Source organism: Siphateles boraxobius, unplaced genomic scaffold (genome assembly GCF_051911475.1).
Source record: "Siphateles boraxobius isolate OS27281-9 unplaced genomic scaffold, OSU_SipBor_1 22, whole genome shotgun sequence".
Taxonomy (NCBI): Eukaryota; Metazoa; Chordata; class Actinopteri; order Cypriniformes; family Leuciscidae; genus Siphateles; species Siphateles boraxobius.
The window spans coordinates 36,186,879-36,209,624 of record NW_027508833.1 but is presented as its reverse complement, the minus strand read 5'-3'; the positions used below and the strand labels follow the sequence as shown (position 1 = coordinate 36,209,624).

The 22,746-nt window shown below is 34.5% G+C and overlaps 1 protein-coding gene across 1 annotated transcript; it reads right to left on the bottom strand.

Moving 5' to 3' along the window:
* Positions 1-115: 115 nt before the first annotated feature.
* snx9a (sorting nexin 9a) lies at positions 116-14,648 on the bottom strand. Its single transcript, XM_077239963.1, has 18 exons — positions 14,287-14,648; positions 11,625-11,711; positions 10,937-11,011; positions 10,227-10,307; positions 7,853-7,952; positions 6,288-6,432; positions 6,116-6,203; positions 5,853-5,978; positions 5,641-5,758; positions 4,215-4,345; positions 3,886-3,989; positions 3,137-3,240; positions 2,920-2,997; positions 2,737-2,813; positions 2,411-2,500; positions 1,355-1,469; positions 1,152-1,243; positions 116-1,049 (listed from the first exon to the last, which is right to left on the bottom strand). The coding sequence occupies exons 1-18, from the start codon at positions 14,296-14,298 to the stop codon at positions 1,002-1,004; spliced, it is 1,671 nt and encodes a 556-aa protein (XP_077096078.1). The 5' UTR covers positions 14,299-14,648; the 3' UTR covers positions 116-1,001.
* Between the last annotated feature and the right edge of the window lie 8,098 nt (positions 14,649-22,746).

The following is a 22,746-nucleotide window of genomic DNA, read 5'->3' as shown; positions in this document are numbered from 1 at the left end:
CTATGATCTCCAAAATGATATTTTTGTGCTCTTGCTTGAACTGCAAAATCAATTTTATTACTAGGCCAAAAATGCAGAGCAATGCCGACCATCACAGCTCTCCTCGCAGACTTGGAAAGGTATAAAGAAAGATTTATTACACACTACAGGGCTAGTTTAAAACACATTTTATACACTGAGTGTGATATAGATACATTTTAGTTTTGTTCTGCATAGAACATTTTACCACAGGTAAAAGACAATGTCTTTATTGCTATTATCCAATACATACCACTTTTAAATCTCTGACATATTTAATTTCACATACTACAAGAAAACAATTTAATGCCAGACATTTAATTAAGACGTTAATAAACCCCATTTTGGTTTAGAAGGCCCAGTCTGAGCGTATGCATCCCTGAGAGACCTCATTTTACACAGAGAAAATTAAAAATCTTAATGTTAAGGAGTGTTACATTAGCTTTCGTGATAGTTAAGATTTGAATGTCTCTTGTTCTTGTGAACAAAATATTTGGTTAATGAATAACATCATATGATGTGCATTCTTTGTTCCCTTATAACCTATTTTTTTAAAATGCCACAAAGCAGTAATACAAAATTAATTTGAGTCCATAAAGGGACATGGTGATGGAAAAAATCTGCGAGAAACATTGCATTTGCTTGCAAAAGATTTACATTCCCCCGAGAAACTTTGCGTTGGCTCGCAAAACATGTAGATCACAAAGAACTCAAAAGTTTTAAGTTTCGCAAAGATTCTCAGTGGGACGCAAACAATTTGCGGGCGAATGCAAAGTTTCTCAAGGGAACGCAAAACGTTTGCGAGGGAACGCAAAAGCAATGACATCATTTCTCCTCCTAACTCTTTCTTTCATTCACAGTGTCCCTTTACGGGCTCTGTAAAAACATGGTTAATTGTCAACTAGCATAAAAACAAAACAAAAGCAGCATCTTTTCTTGATGTTCCACAGTTTGATGAGTATTGCTGTTTATAGAGTGTGTCCTCACATGGTGGTATACTGACTGAGTGCTTTCTTCAGCTTTTCAGCAATCTACCCAATGAGAACAAAGCAGAACGTTACATATATAATATACTGGATTACATTCATCGTGTATATGGTGTCCATGCAAACTAGAATCCCGCCTCCACTCACCGTTTCATAGAATTTCACCTGTTCCTCCAGGTAGAATTGCATTAGTCTGTTGTAGTCATAGATACGGTTGCTATGGAAGTGATTCATCTCCGCTAAAGACACAGATGGCAAGTCTAAGATTACATGTGTGACTAACACTCGAGTTCTTTTGTCACAGACCACTGTTCAAAAGGTCTTAGATAGACAACACTTTACAAACGTACCTTGCAATGCATAAGACATGGTGCTAAGATTCTTTTCCATTGTGTGTTTATCTTGTTGGCTGATTTTACTCATTGTCACCAAATGATCAGCCTCTTTCACTTTATCAATGGCAGCCTGAGGGGGGAAAAGTAATTTAAATACTAATTTAAATAACATAAGCATTGAGGTAAGTCTGAGACCACTATTAAAAATACTTCAGCTGTGAATTATTATTTTTTATACTATTTTCCATTACAAATTATATTCTCAACATAACAATTTGAAAGAAAATATGCACTGGAAAAAAATGGTAATAAATTCATTATTGAAATATAATTTATTAATGATAAAATAATAAATACGGAAAATATATATTTACTTTTTTTTGTCATTTTAAAGTCTTTACTCTCTTAGCAATCATTAAACTTAGGTTATTTCCAGATGTAAAAGAGAAATGCTTTTTAAACCCAAATCTACATTATCTTAAATATTTTATGACATTATTGAACACAGATTTATAAATTCAGAAAAGAAAAAAGGCATTTTAGTCATTTTTAGTATACATTTAAATTAAATTACAACATACAAAATATCAATCATGTAAATGGAAAACACCCCACCTAACACAAATGCCAAATAAATTCTAAGAATGTTTTTCTATTTCAATTAAGATGAAAATGTTATTTCCGAATGTTCCCAGACCTTCAACACGTCCAGTTTTTAAATGTTTTAAAAGCTTTTTTTTTCTCTTGGTTATCAAGCTAAGGGAACATTATGTTTTATAATTTTGCAAACATTATGGAAACATTACTTATGATGTTCTGAAACAAGTAGTAACATTTAAAAACGTTAGATGAATGTCCAACAAAAACATTTCAGAAATAAAATTCCATGAATGATGTATAAATAATGTTTTTGTGCTAACATTTTGACAAGACCAGATAACTTTGAATGAACTCTCTATTAATGTTACCGGAAGAATGTTTGTTCATAACTAGAGAGAGCCATGCGAAGTTCTGAGAACGTTCCCTGTTAGCTGGGACAAAATGTATTTAAGCAAAAGGTGAAAGGTTTACCTTGTGAACTCCTATTGTGTCAGGGAAGCAGCCCAGTAGTCCCTTGTATTCGTTGTTTGTTTCCAACAGGAAGTGTAGGTCTTTTTTTGGCTGATAAACAAATGTTATCATTATTGAATCCGTAAACAATGGCTTAAACTCATGGATAAAACTAAAAACAGAAATCTCGGATGTTGTTATCATTGGGTAACCTTGATGGTTACAATTCTATCAAACTGTGGAAATGGCAGAAGAGGATGTAAGCGAACATGCTAATGATGAGTGACCGGCACTGGCAGAGGTTCAAGGACTGAAGAGTTCATATTGAGGAAATGTACTTCTGATACCTGTGCTGCAACCATTTCTGCTATTTCTTCATATGTTTTCCCAGTTGCAGTTAATGCCTCTGTCAGAGTTGATTCCCCTGAAAATAAGGTAAAAAAACATGTTTGGGTAATCATTAAGTATTCATATTTGAACTGTGAGCATGATATGAACGCATTTTAATAAACAAAGCTTTAGTTTCTTACTCTGATATCCACTGGTGTTGAAAACTGATGACAGGTTCTGAAATGCTTTTCCAATCTGCCGATACTCCTTTTGCAATGCTGTTGGTTTAAAAGCAGATATTTTTTTTACTAAGGACAAATCACAAAATAGTAACAGTAATGAAATAATGAACATATCTTTTTTGACAGTGTAGTAAATATAAATTTGCTGCGGCAATAAGGAAATACGTGAACTCACGGCCTGTACATCTCTTCCAGTGAAGATTCCCAACAGCCAGTAGTTCCTTAACACTGTTGTCCATAGATCTACTAAACTGGCTGTACGTTTCAAACTTCTGCTCCCTACAAATCACAACAAGACAAGACCATTGTTTATTAAAATAAATATATTCAATTATAAGAAATTATAAAATGAGTATAATATATTATATTTGAGGATGGTAAGATTTAATGTCTCTTTATTTTCTACAAAAATATATATATTTTCTATTTAATATATTTTGAAATGTAATTAATAGATGGCAACGCTGAATTTTCAGTGTCACAATATCCTTCAGAAATCATTCTAATATGCTGATTTGCTGCTCAAAAAACATTTCTTATTATCAACGTTGAAAACAGTTGTGTGATAGATTTTTCTTTTCAACATTTTTTGATGAATAGAAAGTTGGAAACATATTTTTTTGTAATATAACTTTTTGGTAACAAAGTCTTTACTGTCACTTTTGATCAATTCAATGCATCCTTGACAAAAGTATCAATTTCTTTCAAGAAAACAAATCTTAATGAACCCAAAATCTGAATGGTGGCATAGATTTCATTTAATAATGATATTCTTTAATAATTATAATTCTTATTTATTTACAATAATTAGAAATCATAATTAATATTATACTTATAGAACTAATAGTTGGTATTTTTATATAATTCAACATTATAAATTAAAATTTAATTGCATTAATTTTAGGGGAAAAAATATTGCCTCACACTTGAGTAGGATCTATCTCTGGGAGTTCTGGATCTATGGTGGAGAAGATTTTCACTCCAACTGTTTCATCTTTCTCTGCTTTCCGCTTCCCTAGTTTCCACTCCTAATAGAAACAACAAATAAAACATGTCTAACAACACTGCGGAACTTCAAAGTTAATATATAACACCGTAAAACACTTCTAAAGTATGTGATCTCAATATCAGCAAACGCATGGCAATCCTCAACAGAAGAGCTCCTTAACTGTTAGTATACATTTTTTGACTATCCATTTATATCAGTATATAAAACTGTGTCTATTACTTTACAAATATTTAAGCAAATGCACCTTCTCGTCTCTGTAGTTAAGGAAGAGCTGGAACACTTCACTGTTTGAGATCACCGGATGTCGGCACATGCGGGACATCCAGCCCTGCAGGCGTTCCATGCGAATTTTGATAAATTCCTCTTCAAATCGGCCTAAAGAGGAATGGAAGACAGATGCTAGAGAGTCTACCAGCCAAAAACAAGATCTGTGCAGGCATGCACACAAGAACAATAACTATATAGATAACTATATCTAACTATAACTATATCTACTAAACTATTTCGTTTTTTGTCATTAAAAAACAATGAGAGTTAAATTAAATAAGTGTTGGAATGTGCACCAATTTACCACAGTAAATTCTTTACATTGTTGAAATCATTTTAAACAAATAAGTACAATAGAATAAAGATAGCCTACCAATAAAGAGAAAAGTTTTTGAATACGTCTAGCACTAGTAATAAGAACTTAATAAATTAATTAAATGTAAAATAACATTGTGAAGTATTTTAGTCCTGACTAATTAAATACATCGACTATAAATCCAGATCCCTTATAATTAAAGCTATCTTTTGTTGTTTTGACAACAATAATGACAGACACATATGGCTGCTGTCACTTTAAGAGCTAGTGCACGGATCCTGTTTTCATTATACTGTCACATCACATGCATTTTATTCTTATTACCGACTGTGTTGGATAGTCACCAAGACCGAAATATTTGACAACATTTTGCTTGTTTTTGGCTGTAAAAGCGATATAATCCGTGAAAAATAACTTTTGTTACTCACAGGCTGTTTGGGAGGCGGCTTTAATCTATGTTTAAGCTATGCATGCAGAGAAAACAATTCTCTCTCAGAGAGCGTGCGAGTACTGAATAGTTTAAAATCGCTTGAATGTTTAGCGTGGTAAGACTTAAAAAGACGAGCGAATGGTAAACTTAAGTGACAATGCAATGCTCGCCCGAATATGCAAGTGAATATTTCGTCATGTCCCAACTCCTAAAAGCGAGAGTGTAGTATCGCCGCCTTCACCGCGTTTGACCCTTGCCTTGAGCAACCCATTTTGAGAGACAGAAGACGCGGCACAGCTGGACACTCAATCAATGTTTGAGGGAATTTCCCGCATTATAAGTGGGAGACCTGCGGGAATGATTAGAATAATGCGTAATACTCGCAATCCCGTGCTGAAATTCGAGCTCTGAATTGGCTACATTCAAAAGCACGACAATATCGATACGCGCATCGTCAGGAGTTCATGACGATGTATCGTCGTATCGATATTCTGAGCACAGCCCTAGTTTTTATCGTTACTGTTATAGTTGTGGTATAGTTTTAGAACTATATCTTTATCATTATAGTTATTTTCCTTGGTGTGAATAGCCTACAGAAAGTGAACAAAATGGAAGATGGTGCAAGAAGCTTGTCTAAAGTGACCAGAGAGTTGTCACCTGTAACTTGTTTGTCAGGCAAACACGGGATGGGTAGAGCACAAGCAAACTTCTCCACAAGCCTTTCATATAACCAGTCAAAGTGTTTGTATCTGTGATTGACAGGTCTGTTAGTAGTCTGAAAAAAAAAATCCAAGACACGTTAGCAAAACAATTACAAAAAAAGTCAATATGATTCAAGCAGTCCTGAGAGGAGTTTCAAAGAAACTTACATTAGGTGTGACCTGGTATTCAATGTAGCTCTTCAAGCCATACATTTTTGAACCCTTTTTGGGATCAGCCACTACACAATCTAACGGAATTTGTGGATAAAGCCATACTGGACCCACCTCACCCGCCTGCAAAATAAACATTAATCAAATAAATATAAACCTGTTAATGTATCCAAACCCAAAGTTGTTTGATTATTCTGTAATTCAAACTAATCACTCTTCAGGCATGGAATCCAATCACATGACAAAGTCAAATAACTTACATAAATTGGCAGTGTGTCATTTCCTTTAGCTATGTGCTTGGTAAGCAGATACAGTTCTGGATTTGGAGTCTTGGAGAACCCTGGAAACCTATGGGAAAAGATGAGATGAGTGTTATTATAGTTAATTTTATTAATGAAAAATTATTGTCAGTTATCAAAACTAAAACGTTACTTGTTGAGTGCTATTTTCATTGTAGAGTGACCCCCGCCTCTCTGCATCGTTCCGCCCTCTTCCGTCTGGGAACCTCCATAACCTCCTGTCGACTTTCCATCATCGGAATCATCGTCCCATTCCTCATCAAAGGAATAGACAGAACCTGCGTGACACAACAAATCATCATCATATACAAAAATAGAATAACAGACTGAAAAATGCTTTAAATATTCGAGCTCTTAAAAGCAGTATGGATTCTGATTGGCTGTCGGGTGTTTTTATCGTTCATCAGCTGGAAAAGATCGTTCTGAAAATTATTCCAACCATATCGTTTCTCGTTTTTGTTACAGATGTGGTGAATGAAAAGACTGCATAAAAGTATGCTAAAGTGTAATTATGTTTCACAACGGTATTCATACTGCAACGCATATGGAGGGGCCAGAAAAGGATCTACTTCATTGTACAAATGTAAATATATTATATTATTTCAGCATATTTCAGAACAACTATATAACAGCACCAACAAAGAAAACTGTAGTGATTATTACAAAATACCAATGAAGTTACCCAGTTACTTTCACATACAATACTTGGCTACCTCAGTTGCATTAAGATCTTATTTATGGCTTTAAATATGGCATGATGAAAGATCTTGATATATTAGAGAAAGTTCAAAGTCCTCATAACAAAGCAGATGTTTTTTCAGACCACATGAGGTAGAGCTGTAGACAGTAAATCAGCAAAATCATTCATGAGCTGTACCTGTTACAGAATGTACATGTGCCCAAATAAAAAAAACGCTCTCACACAGGAGGAAGTTAAACTTGAGATACGTTATACAGTTCCGTTCAAAAGTTTGGGTCTGTAAGATTTTTTTAATGTTTTTGATAAAAGTCTCTTAAACTCAACAATTCTGCATTTATTTGATCTCAAATACAGTAAATGCATTAATACTGTGCACTATAATTACAGTATAATTTAAAAAAACTTTGGTAACACTTTATTTTACAGTGTTCTTGTTACATTATGTTACATGTAATTACCATAGTAATAACAGTAAATGATGCATAATTACATGCAATTAACCCTCAACCAAATCCTAATCCTACCCTAACCCTATAGTAAGTACATGTAGTTAATTAATATTACACTGTACTTACATATTTAATTACACTGTAACAATGACACCTTAAAATAAAGTGTAACCATAACTTTTTTCTATTTTTAGTATGTTCTATAGTGTAATGTATTCTTGTGATGGCAAAGTTGAATTTTCAGTGGCCATTACTCCAGTCTTCAGTGTCACGTGACCTTTCAGAAGTTAAACAGTTGTGCTGCTTAATATTTTGGAAACCGTGAAACCTTTTTTCAAGATTCTTTAATGAATAGATAGTTCAAAAGCATAGAATTTATCCATCCATTCACCATACCGATTACCCTCTGCAGGGTCATGGGACGGCTGGAGCCTATAATATTATTTATTTTTTAAAAAAGAGTTTGTTATTGTAATACAATATTGTAGATAGTTATAGACAGATAATCATAAAGATAAAGATAATGTACTGTAAATGTTTTCATTTTACCATTATTGCCTGCTGGTTCCTGTTCAGTGTAGTTCCAGTTGTCGGCAGGGTTGTTGTTAGACCATGTCGTGGCAGTAAAAGCCTCATTTCCATTAACTCCCTAAATAAAAGATAACATTAAATCATTATTTTAAACAAATCTAAATCCATTATGAACCTCAAGACATTTGATTTGCCATTTTGTAGGTAGTGGAGTTGCTTAAAGTGGATTCTCTCAGCTCATTCCCACATTCACCAGCCAATACCTGTGCTTGAATTATTCCTCGGTTGACCCATTTGAATATAAGGAGTCAGCTCAAATTACGAATACACACATTTTTACTGGGAACTTCCCTTTTTAGGCTCCATCAACCTCACAACTAGATTTAGATTACAGTGATTCACTCTTCTGGGGTTGGCCATGTAACATTTGAAGCACATCAAAAATGCAGCTGGCTCATATTCAAATTCACACATAATATTTGCTTGTGTATCTCCATCCGCTCCGTAACACCATGTCTGACCTATAACATACAAAACAGGCTGGCCCTGTCACCTAAAACCAAAGCACACCCCTAAACATAAAGGTCCTTTATTGGTATTGTTGGTTTCATGAAAAACTTTTAACATTCAAGGAACCTTTCCATTGCACAAAAGTTTCTTTATAGTAGAAAAGAGTTAATCGAATTATTCAATTATTCTTTACACTCAGAAACACAAAGGTTCTTTGCAGAACTATACATGATTTGAAAATGTAGACACTCAGTATAACATGCTATAGAACAAATTAAAAATATATATTTAAATTACCAGTGTAAAACAACATTAATGAGAATCTAACTGCCATTTTAGAGATTTTACAAACCATGAATCACACAAATGAAAACTTCTTGGACAAATGGCTGATGGTCACAAATGAATATAAGGTATAAAAATGAAGTTCTCTCAAATCTATCCACAAAAAAAAGGCCTGGATGCGCTTTAAGAACTAAAAGGCTAAAGGCTCTTGAGTTTGTCACAGTCCATTAGTCTAAGGTTTAATGGCCAATTCCATCAATAGATCTGACCTTGATCCTGCTAAAGACTAACATTCAGCTAAGAAAAAACATTTTTCGTGCTTCCTGGCCTCACCAATTAAGAGCATCTATACCATTTTCCCTGAGCACAACATTACTGATGTCTTTATTGTTATTAGTACTTTGGTGTTGTGGATCGCTCTAAAGTCATCGAAGGCTGATGGAAACATTAAGTCGTTAGATATGTCTTTTCTCCACTTGTACCATTTGCTCAATTTTCATGCAAGGGTGCTTGTACTCAAGATACACTTGACAAGCTTCATCCCATGGAGATAAATTCAGTATATGGACATCCAATGTGTAAAATCTACTGCCAGAGCCCCTTGTATATTCATAGTAAATTTAATCACAAACTGCTCACCCTTAAATTTTGTTTGCTGATCAGTTACTGAAGAACCACACCCCCCCCCCCACACACACACACACACACACACACTCATCCATAATTAAATATAAATAAAATATCATAAAGTTAAAAAATGTATAAAGTTAAAAAAAGAATAGATTAAAGATATTTTAAAAAATATATATATTTTTTTTTCTTCTATTTTTATACTATTCACTTAAATTTAGATTTTGTAAAAAAAAAAAAACATATCTTCATACATTTACATTGGTCTACAGGACTAAAATAAAGCCTTTAAGGATAAACCTTTAAATCAAAAGGTTAGTAAGATCATAAGGGACTTAAATTTGGTTAAACAGGTCCAAATCTTAACTTATAGTGTATAATTCACTGGTAAAAAGTTCATTGTTAGGCATTGTCTGCATTTTATTCTTGCAACAATTCTGCCAAAATTTTCTACAGATGGTGAACCTGGTCTAAGATTAATGCTGAGATAGATTTCACTTCTGCCAGGCATTTAAACACTGTTACATGCACACTGACGCTGTGCACAACACAAAGAGAGGAATTCTGACAACCTAATAAGACAAAGAGAGACGAGGAAAGACGGGTCCTCGTGCTTAATGTCCCGAGCTATAATGAGGCCCATTTACTCTGATTCTCCTGCTTCCACAGGAAATGGATTTCAACTGCAGATGACACATAGGGCCTTTGTGCAAGTTATGCTCACCAGAACTCTAGTCAAATGACTGTGGATTTCTAGTAAAAGGTGGCTGTTAAAATGAGGAAGAAAAACTTTGATTTGAATAGCGGGTTTTGTTGGTTGTGGCTACTTATTTTTAGTGAGCCGTGCTTTACATTTTATTTGAGGAACTGTAATACATACATATGCAGATACTGTTTGATACTGTATTTCATAAAGTGCATGCTCACCACAACTTAAGCGATACAAATGGTTTAGTTGATGTGGTACCTGAGTGTTTGCTGAGCTGTTGTTGTAACCTTGGCTGTGAGCGTCATGTGTCGCTGATACTTGTGAGGAACCATGGTTGACCTGCAAACATTATAATATAATCATGAATATATTCATAAAAAAGTAGCCTGATATGTAAAAAGGTAATGACATAATACATAGTAAGTATATTTTTGTCATATCCAGTCCAAGCCTTTTGCTTATGCACATAGCTCTCAAATTTCCAGTCAAATTACATTAAATTTGAGGCATCTACAGGAAGGCCACACTGGGGGGGGGGATACGTATCTTGGTAATTATGGTAAAAAGATAGACCTACTGCACAGAACAAGTGGAATATTCTCCATGTGGAGTAGAAGTGTGCCAAAAATATAATTAATCCTTTAATCAGTTACATCTAATTAGGCTACAGCTCAGGAAACACATACACTCTTTGATTTACCTTGATTTCAATGATGCGATACTATAGAAGGAAAACGCAAAATAATCTGAATCAATTTCCCAGAAATACACTAGAGAGTTTTTAGTATATCAGCTCAGAAAATAGACTTCTGCTCACTGATGCGGTCTAGACAGCAGAAACAAGCTCATTTTCATTTTGCACTTCCCCTCTCTTGAGTACTAAAAATGATGTCACGCACTTTTTCTCATTTCATCTTTTGCTCTGTATAAGAAGAGAAAAAAGCTCATTATTTTTTTTTTTTTTTTACCTCAATATAGTCCTCTGGCACCAGGCCTACATTTCCTCTGGAATTCCGAGCCTCTACCCAGCCACCGCCTACATTCTAGAAAAAAAAAAATATATAAATACAGTAATGTCGTGAAATATTACAACAATTTAAATACTATGTTGAAAACAGATGTGGCTTTAATATTTTTGTGAAAGATGTGACAGCATTTTTTGTAACAACGTACAAGACATTATCAGTTTACGGACATTTCCTTAAATCCTAAAACACAGCACAATGCAATACAAATACAGGGAAAACACCTATATATATATATATATGATTTATATCATGTGTTGGGGAATAACTAGTTACATGTAACGGAGTTATGCAATTTAATTACAAAATAAATGTAACTGTAATCCATTATAGTTACTGAGAAAAAAAGTGTAATTAAATTACTATTACTTAAACATATATATATATATATACATATATATATATATATATATATATATATATATATATATATATATATATATATATATATATATATATATATATATATCCTAAAACACAGCACAATGCAATGCAAATACAGGGAAAACACCTGTGGGGCTTATTTTTGTGAACTGATGCCAGCTTTAGAACGGCAGTTTATATATATAGGCTATATATATATATATATATGAAAAAATGTGAATCTTGAAACATTAGTGCTGATCCTCACCTGGTTAGTGATCGTGAGTATTTCACCTTCTTGAACACTCAACTCATTGTTGCCAGTCTCAGCGGTGAAGTCATATAATACCGAAGCCTGAACACAAAGCCCACAGCAAACATATGGGTAACACAGAACAGCAACAGCATTAATATTTCAGTGTGGCACGAATAAAACTTTCACTTCTAAGTTTTGATACTGAAAAACATTCCTATGAATAATGAACTTCAGTTTAATCGTCTATGTGGGATAAATGTATAATGTTATATCAAATTATATAGACAAATATTCAGCAAAACAGCATCAACTCCAAGAATCATATGAACATATGTCCATTTTTGATAATGCATCTACACAGTTCCCAAATGAGAATATTATGATGAAACACATGCGTTCACAGCAATGTCACCTAATCTTCCAGAAATATCCATCTTAATACAGGTGAAACTCAAAAAATGAGAATATCATGCAACAGTTCATGTATTTCAGTAGTTCAAATTAAAAGGTGAAACTAATATATTTAGTATATAGCCTACTATATACATATGCATGATTATACTTTTCAGAGGGCCGACATTTCTGTATTTAAAATCCTTTTTTTTATTGATTTCATGTAATATTCTAATTTTCTGAGATTTTCATAAGCTGTAAGCCATAATCATCAAAATTATAACTTTTGCACGATATTCAAATTTTTCGAGTTTCACCTGTATGCTGGAAGATTAAATACCCTCATTTCTGCATATGAAGGCTCATCCACATGACCAGTCACCACACAACACAGCCAACATGTAAACCAAAACATTAAAACTGGTTTTCACCTCTAACCAAGTTCATCTTTCATATTTGGTGTGCCAAGTGTTTATCCATACCAAAAGGATGTGTTCACTTGAATAATAATGCTGACAAATTATTGTACACTGAATGACATGTTCCCTTAGTTCTGTTCCTGACAGGATGCACCATGTTCCTGTTCACAGCAATAAGGTGGACACAGGCGATAATGATCAAGTGAGCTGCCTACCTAGACAGCATTTTGGGGTGGGTTTCAAGTCAGCTAACCGTTTGTGTAAATTTGACTCAGAACCTGGATATATTGCCACGAATGGTATTTAAGCAACTCACTAGGTTTGAGAAACTGACAATTTTTGCTATTACGTTTCTTCTTTTATTTTTTTCAAGTTAGGTTTGGTTCTGTTTTCAGTAAGCGATGAATTCCCCCAACAGATTGTTCAAACCTAGTAATATAGGCTACATACACACACACACACAAAAAAAATACTTTTCATAATGCACATGCAAATTTCATTTACTCTGATCTGTTTAAATATAGCCTATTTAACCAATTTAACTTATTTATTTATTTAATCTAATTGATCTGTATGGTTATCATCAAATCATGCTTTATTCAAAATGTTTGATTACATATTACATATTTGAAACCAAACAAAATTAACTTGTAACAGTATTGCACAATTTATTTCATAATTAAAGGTATATTTTCAAAGTGTGTGTGTGTGTGTGTGTGTGTGTGTGTGTGTGTGTGTGTGTGTGTGTGTGTGTGTGTGTGTGTGTGTGTGGATTTGCAATGGCAACACATAGCAGAATACACTGCAAGCAAAAGGAAACAATCAATGACTTTGTGTACAAGAAATGCCAGAGTCTCATATATGGGGCATGGGCCCCATTGAAAAGATGGAAGGATGAATCAAATAAAGTGATGGCCATATGTTTATACAATGTGATAAACACAGACTATATTACTCTACTCACCACAGTTTGAAAAGGTCAACTACAGTATCAATTCAGTGCAAAACCGTTTTCTAAAGAAAACCAGCAAAGTCTGTAGGCTACATTGCAAAGAAAGATTTTTCTAGGTAAATAAAACAATTGATTATTTTAGTATGTTTAACAAGACAAGTAAATCATACACCAGTTTGTTTTCTGTGCGGCACAGTAGAAAACAATAAATGCCATTGCTCAATGCACTAGTAAAAACACTTTCCTGTTTCAAAAGGCTAACAGTATAATTTATAGTACCTGTACATGTCACAATAATCTTGTGTTTTGACTGTGTGGAAACATATACAGGTGGGAGGCTAGCTTAGCCTAGTGGGGTAAGATGGCCTCTGAATAATTTTACATTTTATTCCATAACAACTAGCAAATGTTTCTATTTATTTCCAATAATAACACATTGGCTGATGCATCATCATCCTGCACATACTAAACCAAATATCTAAATAATGTTACAATTTAAAAGTAACATATGCTTTTTAAGGGGGGGGGGGGGGGGGGGGGGGGGTTCATTGAAAAGATCCGGCTCACTAGTACAATTCATTCACGAATAGGGCATCTGTGTTAGCAAACACACACAGTACTACAGTTCATATAAGTCTCAAGACCAGCGAAATGACCACAGGCTTTTCTTGTTAACAAATAAACCCATTTCGTTACAATTCGTCAAATAAAACTCTTTAGGTTATATTGAACATTTTTAGAGTGTTATTTTAGTGTAAAATGCAGTGTATATAATAAAGTACACTGATGAACTACAACAAGCGACGATGCAACATTAATTATTGCTCGCTGTAGTCCATATGAGACAAATACATAATGCGCCACAGTCATTTCATAGTAGCGTTCATCCCAGTGTTATGCCAAAACTTACCTTCAGTGCCATCGTGGTATCAATAATTTAATCACCATTAACACGCGCTATGAGCTCATAAAATAAACAAAACGTAGTAAAAACAAACCTTCTGTCCCTACATTTAGCGTAAAATACGCGTTTGTTTTTGTGTAATGCAGCAGTGACCGCTCTCGATTAGCAAAGCATAGCTCGATAAAATCCAGTTATCTGACCCATACAACGAGATATGGGCGTTGAAAATGTAGATGTTTCGTCCTCTTTCCCTAACTCCGACCCGGAAAACTTCGGCACATTGGCCTCAAAATGTATGACTTATTGAGCTGTCAGAGCAGCTCTTCCTCCAACTCACACACCGCCCAGTAAAAGCTCAAGTAAACAACAGAGACATTATGTAATGAAACATTAGAATTGAGCATTTATTCAAATTTTGTAAAAAGTACACGGCATTTTAATTATTATTATTATTATTTAAGCTTGCTATGCAAAAGGTTTCATTTAAAATCCTTATTTTGTAGTAATGAAAGAGTGTTTGCGACAGTGCTGAGGCGTGTCAGAGCCCAGAGCAGGTTTGCTGAAGGAACGGTTTCTTCAGAAACATGACTTCACTGCCACTGTCACTATGCAGGTAAAGAAGGAATGGCGGTGAGGAAAAAATAGGAAATAAGCAAGGAACTGCACCAAATATGTGTACACCCATGGTGAGGTACGATTGCCATCTACTGGTCTTAAAAGGTAAAGTCAAATTTCCAAGCTAGTGTTTTTCATCCAATGCTCTATTTATCACTAGCCTATTCCATTGAGTTGCTTTTAGATTTTTGGACTGGTAACTGTATACACAGTACACACACATATGTTAATATATTTGTTTGAGAACAGTCAATGTTTGGGAATCACTATGTAATTTAGGCTCTATTTTGAAGTAAACAAATCATTTGCTTATTTAAAGAAGAATGAAGACATAATGTAAGCAATTTATAGTTTTTTTTACAGCCAAAATGCTGTAGGCCTATTCTTCTTCATTGCATGGTTGCTCTTAAAACAAACTAGCATTTGATAACGTCTACGGTCAATGATTTTATCATTGATGTTGTGTGGATTTGTTGTTGTTTTATGCTGGTTTATTGAGTCTGTACATTAGGACAACACGTGGCATGCAAAGGCATGTCTAAAAAGAAACTTCATTGAAGATTTACAGATGAAACTGTGTTTATCATAGGCCTACTTTTTGATGAAGCCGTCACCTAACTTCAGCTTGAATTTTTTTGTGCTGGTGAAGTTCAGTTTGACCATAAAAAGTAAAGCAAAACAAAACAACAAGAATTAGACAAATCTATTTCTTTTTGACCATTTTTAAAACAAAATTGAACTTTGAAAAGGCTTTAGAACTTTAGAAGTGTATTCAGGGCTAGAAAAACATTGTATGCATGTCTATCTATCTATCTATCTATCTATCTATCTATCTATCTATCTATCTATCTATCTATCTATCTATCTATGTATCTATCTATCTATCTATCTATCTATCTATCTATCTATCTATCTATCTATCTATCTATCTATCTATCTATCTATCTATCTATCTATCTATCTATCTATCTATCTATCTATCTATCTATCCTCATCCATCCACCCATCCATCCATGTAAAGTTGAGAGCAGCGAGTGTGAGCACATTTGAAAGACTTGAAGTAGGTGAATGTGTGTGCATGTAAGCTCATGACACCGATGATTTACTGGAATACAGTCCCACCGGAGCAGAACTCCCCCAGTTGCCTAGGGAGATTCCCAGTTTGGTGAAGGTTATGTGGTCATTTTCAAGGCTTTGTGTGTGTGTGTCTGAGTTAGGGAGTGTGAGACAGAGGGGTTGGGTGGGTTGGGGGTCAGGATGCCAGCAGCTGCTCAGTACTGATTGTGTTCCACTTTTGTTCACTGTCCTCCACATCAGCCCGAGGAGAGACAGAAGGGAGAACACCCAAACAGAGATGCTCTCTCTCTCTCTTGTGTGGGAATACTGATGAGTGAGGGGAGATGAGAGTCAATGAGAGATAGATGCAGGTGCTGGAAGATCTTCCAGGACGTCTGGGGTGCTGCTAATTTAATACACCCTTTACATTCTGTGATCTTTATTTTTTCCTCTCTGGGTTAATGTGCTTAACTTTGCCCAAAAGAAAAAAGATGATGAAATATCACTCACATTGGCAACTATATTTAACTGCATCGCTTAGTATTTTTTGACTTCTACACAGAGAATGTACTTGCTTCCAACAAATTTAAGGCTTACATCAAATTAACAGCAGACGGGAGAAGGGGAGAAGGGGAGGGAGAGGAGGAAGAGGGAGGGAGGGAGGGGAGAGGGGGAGGGAAGGAAGAGGGGGAAGAAAAGAGGAGAAAAAAAGAATAAGAATAATTTGCTCAAGATGTGTTCTCTGTTGTTGTTTGTCTGTCACTTGTCCTATGTTACGTGTTACACCTTGAATATGGTGCTATAACCCCCCCTTCACTTATGTACCCAGGCTCACACTGTACGGGGTGAATAGTTATGCTATTCACAGTTACTGTGATAGTAATAGCAATAGTAATAGTTACTTGAATAGTTACTGTATACACATTTATTGTCTGTATTGTAATATATTGTGTATATATGCTCTTTTTCTGTTTTATTAAAAATAAAGTTGTCCTCCAAAGAGGGGGGGTATAAAAATAAAAAAAAATTAACAGCAGACTTTGTTTTTATTTTCTATCAATTATGGCTTCACTCTTGGTTGATGCATTTTTTAAAATAATATAGATTATATCCAGTTTCACAGACTGAAATCTGTCTGAACACATAATGATTATAGACTGCTTCAACACTGTGCATAAAAAATGTGAAATTCACTGCTTTCATCATCATACCAATATTATACAGTAGGAAGCGGAACAGAGTGCAGACAGATTCATTAAGGAACGCAATGAAACACATATTTCAGCTTCTGTCTTTTTTTGTTATAGTGCCTATAAGTATGAGGATAATATTATTGTTTTTTTTTACATTTCAATATTAAAATGTGAAAATCCATCATAAAAATAAAATAAAATAGTAATCTAAATGATAATGATAAAAAAGTAAAATACTATATAAAATACTAAAATACTAGCCTATATAAAAAATAGGCTAGTAAAATACTAAAATAGGCTAGTAAAATACTAGCCTATATAAAATATAAATATGGCTATGCCATGGTTGTAGAGTTTTTTCCATCGCACCAAGCAATTTTGTAAAGAAGTCGAGCTAAAATCATAACGTTTTTTTCAAAGATAGTGTATTTATTTATAAAGGAGACAAGTGACAGTTATGAAAATAGCCTTAAGATAAATGAGTTTTATTCCATAAATGTTCAAATTGTCATTTCCATCACAGCATGCTATTAAACAATACATCATGAGATGTGATGGAAATTACACTGTGGTGGGAATTTGCATGATGTTCAAAAAGAGAGAGAGGAAAAACAGAATTCCCCTGATGCATGTCAATAAACTATTGAGAGAGTGAAAAATGTGTTTAAAGATAGTTTATTTCCATAAAGTTCCCTCAAAGCTACATTATAGAATCATTGTTTAATAATACAGAATGTTTGTAGTAATGTAATATTTCAGGTGAAATGAAAATGCATTTACAAGCATAGAACAGTAGAGGTCTCTATAACACAGTCTTTTCAGTCTCCGTGGTTGTAAGCAGGAGTTGCATGTACTATGTATTATTTATGAGGTGTTAATAGCTTACAAAAACAGATGAAGTATGCACTTTAATTTGATTTAATGAACTGCTTCTAGTTTTTAATGTGTCGGTAACTATCTGCATATTGTTGATTAATAAAACATTGAGTGTGTCGCTTAACCTCTGTTATTACAATAAATTATCCCAAATAAAGGGTGGACAGTCAGTTTATTAAAGTGTTCTTCAGCTAAAATGGTTTTATATATATTTATATATAACCATGAATGAATTGACTCTTGGATTATTTGCCCCTGCTCCTTTAGGGGTTTTTTATCCTGAAAGGGCTAAGAATAAATCAAGATCTGCACCTGCAAATTACCCCAGCCGTTTAATTATCAATGCTCTCGTGTTGCCAAAGAAAATGCTGTGTTCAGAGGTCATGAATTACTTGGTGAATGGAGTGTGCCAAAAAGTTCATTGTGCTCAGTTTCAGAGCACTTGTGTCAATGGGATATCTTTGAGAGCATCACAGGTGTATTCTCCTCTTTTAGCGTTGAAAAGGCTAATGCACATCAAATAAATCAACACTCATTTAGATTAGAAAAGATTTTCATTAAATGGTTAATGGATGCAGTTTGCTGGTGCAAAATAGTGGCCTAATGAGGCTGTGGTTTTGGTCCTTTTCTATTTATTGATCAGTCTAAACATCACGTTCAGATAAACACTATTTTACACTATTCATTCTTTATAGGCCTACTTGAATATGTTGCTTACAAACTAAACTCTGACGGACTTTAGTAAAAGATAATGTGTCTGTCCGCAACAAAAGTCCGAAAAATCGGCAGCAGAAAGTACCTGGCACTAAAACAGGTGTGGTGACAAATCAGGTCCACCTCGAAATCGGGTTTCTTTTAGGACCCCAAGCAATCCCATTGGCTCAAATTACTTTTACTCTCTTTAACACCCGATTATAAATCCTACAACATCATGTTATGATGGGAAAATGCTGTTTGAACTATGTTATGACCATTAATGTCTGTATTAGTTAGCTTATGTAGACTACTAGCATAGCATATGAATTAGCCTGATAGCTTAGTTTGAAAAATGCACGCATTTACACTTATCCTACATGTAGGCCTATTCATAATCATCTTTAATGAAATTACATGTTAAATTAAGTGTTAAATGTCCAAATATTTCTGCTAATAACCAGACATTTCAAGCCGCATCGCTTCCGGTTCAGGTCTTTAGGCCTATGTGCTTTGTTAGAGCAATTTTATTCAAGATCCCTTCAAAGGAGCGATCAAAGATCAGCTCAACCAATGTCCATCGCATATGCTGATTGATATTTAAATGTTTTTATTTTAGATGCAGTGCAATCCGACCTGTTTTCATTTGTTCATGTGACGTTCAGCATAAAGCCTATTAAAACAGACCAGATTTGACACGAGTTGCCTTTTGCTCTTTTTAGTTTGTTTACAAGGTAAACCAGACATAAGAAAATAAATAAAATGAATTTTTAAAAGAAATAAAGAATTGTGTCCCCTTCTCTATTACCCTTTAACTTACAAGTACATTCAGATTTTTGATATTTACCAAATATCACCCAGCTGCATGTTTGTGGTTCTCATTTCGTGGAAATGCCATAAAAGTCCCACAATTACAAAAAAAATTCTACCTGCAGAAAAAAAGCTCTTCAACCCACGACATGTTTAGAAGCAAAGTTTTCATATTGATCAGAAATCTCAATAAACAAACCCCTCCCTTCTTCCATTGAATTCCCTCACAGCTTTTGAATACTGTAATGATGTAGACTAATTATGGTTTCATTTACTTTAGTTTTTGCTTCGTGCGAGATGTTTATTGTGCAGGAACGTATTCAAAACATTGATCAGCAATCCTGGTGACTGATCAATACGTTCAGAATAATGCTGGCGCAAATGTAAACTTATACACATATTATTCACTGCCAGTCATACAGAAACCCTTGCAACTGACAAGTGAGACAATATATTTTTATACATTTATAAAGTTTTGTTTTGAGGACAAATAACATTTCCCGGTGAATGACAAAAGGGCAGTATTTGTAGAGATGCTTTTGTGCATACTTGTACGTATATGTGATTTGTGTGTGTGTGTGTGTGTGTGTGTGTGTGTGTGTGTGTGTGTGTGTGTGTGTGTGTGTGTGTGTGTGTGTGTGTGTGCGTGTGTTTTATGGCAGCTGTGATCTGTTGTCAAGCCCTAGTATTATTGCAAATCTCCCTCTGCATTAAACTGATGGAGAACCTCATCCAGCAGCACTGTTACAATATCATATTTATTACATTTTATTTTATCGAGCAAGTATTGCATTTTATTTTTTAAGCACACAGAAGAATGAAATATATTTTAATGATTTCTCTTCTTCAGTGCAAGTATAATCATTGTGTTTTATACTGTTTTGAAGACAGCTGCTCATCACAGGCCATCACAGATGTGATAACATCCTAAACTTACCTCTCAGTTCACAGAGCTTCATAATTAAAACAACGTGCTTTCAAATATATTTCAAATATAATTCGTCAATGTCTTCAGTAAATATTATGAAACTATGCTGAACATTCTTATGCTGATGTCCACAGTTAATTTTCTAATGTGTACTAGAAATGTGTGCTAAATATAAATGCCTTGTGTTGCTTTTTTATTGTAAATTAAAAACAATACCTGGTGTATTTTAATAAAAATCTCTACACTGCACATCTATGTACCTTATTGACTCCATTATACAACAGACCAGAGGAGTCCATTAATATGGCCCTCCCTCGAGGTTGACCTCGTCTCTAATTGGCTAACACATGTAGGCTGTGTTTCATTAATTTGCCTGTGACCTCAGTATTTGGGTATTTGATGCATAACGGATCATAAATTGACAGGCATCAGAGTGTATTATATCAAAGTACATAGCTCGACATTATACTTCATATGTATTGTGGTTCCTGATGTGTAGAAATCAGTCCGGTTGAGAATATATGTAAATTTGAAACCCATTTTAAAGCAAAATCATTATGAAACGGACTATTCATTTTTAAATAAAAAAGGATTAATTTATTATCTGTATAGATTTCATTTTAGAATTATTTTTAGATGTAGGTTTGCTTGAGTGAGCGCACTAATTGTAATGAAATGTATATAATCTTACACTGTTAAAATTATATGATCAATAAGTTATGACAACATATGTTTGTACATTGTATTAACTCATCAAAATAAGTTAAGCAGTTTTCAACTTTTTTTTATAAGTTATACAAGATGAAACTATTTTTTAAGTCAGTATAATGTAATTTAAGTTGAAATGCCGTAAACATCCAAGTTGATTGTACTTAAAGATTTAAGGAAGCAAAAAAAAAGTATACAGTGTATTAGTTAAGTGGCACAGATAACATAACTATACAGTGACAGCATTTATTTCTTATTTTTCTAAACATTCATTTATTGCATGGCAGAGAAATGAAGGCTATGTTTGCTATAGAAGCTGTTACAAAACATTATGAATATAATTCAAAAGGAAAGACCAGATGATAAGGCAATTATAGCCCATATCATATTCCTGTCAAATTTAAAATGGCCTGAAAATGACAAATATGCTTTTGGAATCTTAAAACACAATAAAGGCGATGTCCTATCAACAAGCTCATTACATAAACCTCAAGCTGTCTAACACTGATCCAAGCTCCCAGTTGTAGGTGAGAAATGACAGAATTGATTATGTATTTGCAGCCACCTGTAGTTGGAGATGAGGCACCTGGCATCAGACTGCTCCCTGCTGTCCTATTGGCTGATGGTGAGACTCCTGCCCAATAGAAGTGGCCTCCCCCTGTCTCGCCCCCAGCTCTGGAGCCGTGCTGCGCAACAGGGGCAGCAGGAGCTGCTTTTTACCCCAGGAGGGGCTCACTCCTGCTGGTCCGCTGGCTCGCACGGCTGCTGTCCTGCTGACCGGGTGAAAAGGAGCCACTCGCCAGGGACCTGCCCGCCTCAGATTCCTGCACACATTGAATGCCTCTCACACCTGGAGATGTGAATTTGTACTCTGTCTGAACTCTATTATTTGTGCGATATGAGAAGCAGTTGGCATTTTTGATACAGAGACCATCTGAGGTTTTCATGAACACTGTTGTATGATGTTTAATAATGCACGCAGCACTTCAGATAACTTGAATCAGGCTGTTGAGGCTTTGCTATTACAGTAAGTACAGTGGAGTTTTATTTATTATTATATTTACACTACTGTTCAAAAGATTATTTGGGAACACTTTACTTGAAGCCTTTATATACATTATAAAAGTAATTTGAGTTAATTAAAGTATAATGCATTAAAATACATGACAAAAAACTATTTCAGATGGAACAAGGAATCTGCGAAATACCTTTATAATGCATTAAATACATAAATGCTTTAAAGGGTTAATTCACCCTAAATTGAAAATTCTGTCATCATTTACTCACCCTCATGTCTTTGAAACACAAATGATAATATTTTAGTGAAATCTGAGAGATTTCTGTCCCTCCGTTGACAGCTACGCAACTACCATTTTGACGCTTTTGGTGCCATTTTGAACTATTCCATATGAATTGAGAGGTTTAGTCCTAATTTTCTGAAGAGACTCGATCGATTTATATGATGATCAGATTTAATTCAGAATTTTCTGATCAGAAAATTCAACAGACATGGTAAAATTTGAAGCTCAAGCATGCTTGCTTGATGTGCGAGAACCAATGAGGTTCATTCTCGTGTTACGCAGCACG

Bases quoted from the DNA above. Each gene is read 5' to 3' on its own strand.
- snx9a (XM_077239963.1), bottom strand. The intron at 7,953-10,226 runs GTACCACATCAA...TCTTTTATTTAG, and splicing joins ACAGCTCAGCAAACACTCAG to GGAGTTAATGGAAATGAGGC. The intron at 2,501-2,736 runs GTATCAGAAGTA...TTTGTTTATCAG, and splicing joins CAGAAATGGTTGCAGCACAG to CCAAAAAAAGACCTACACTT.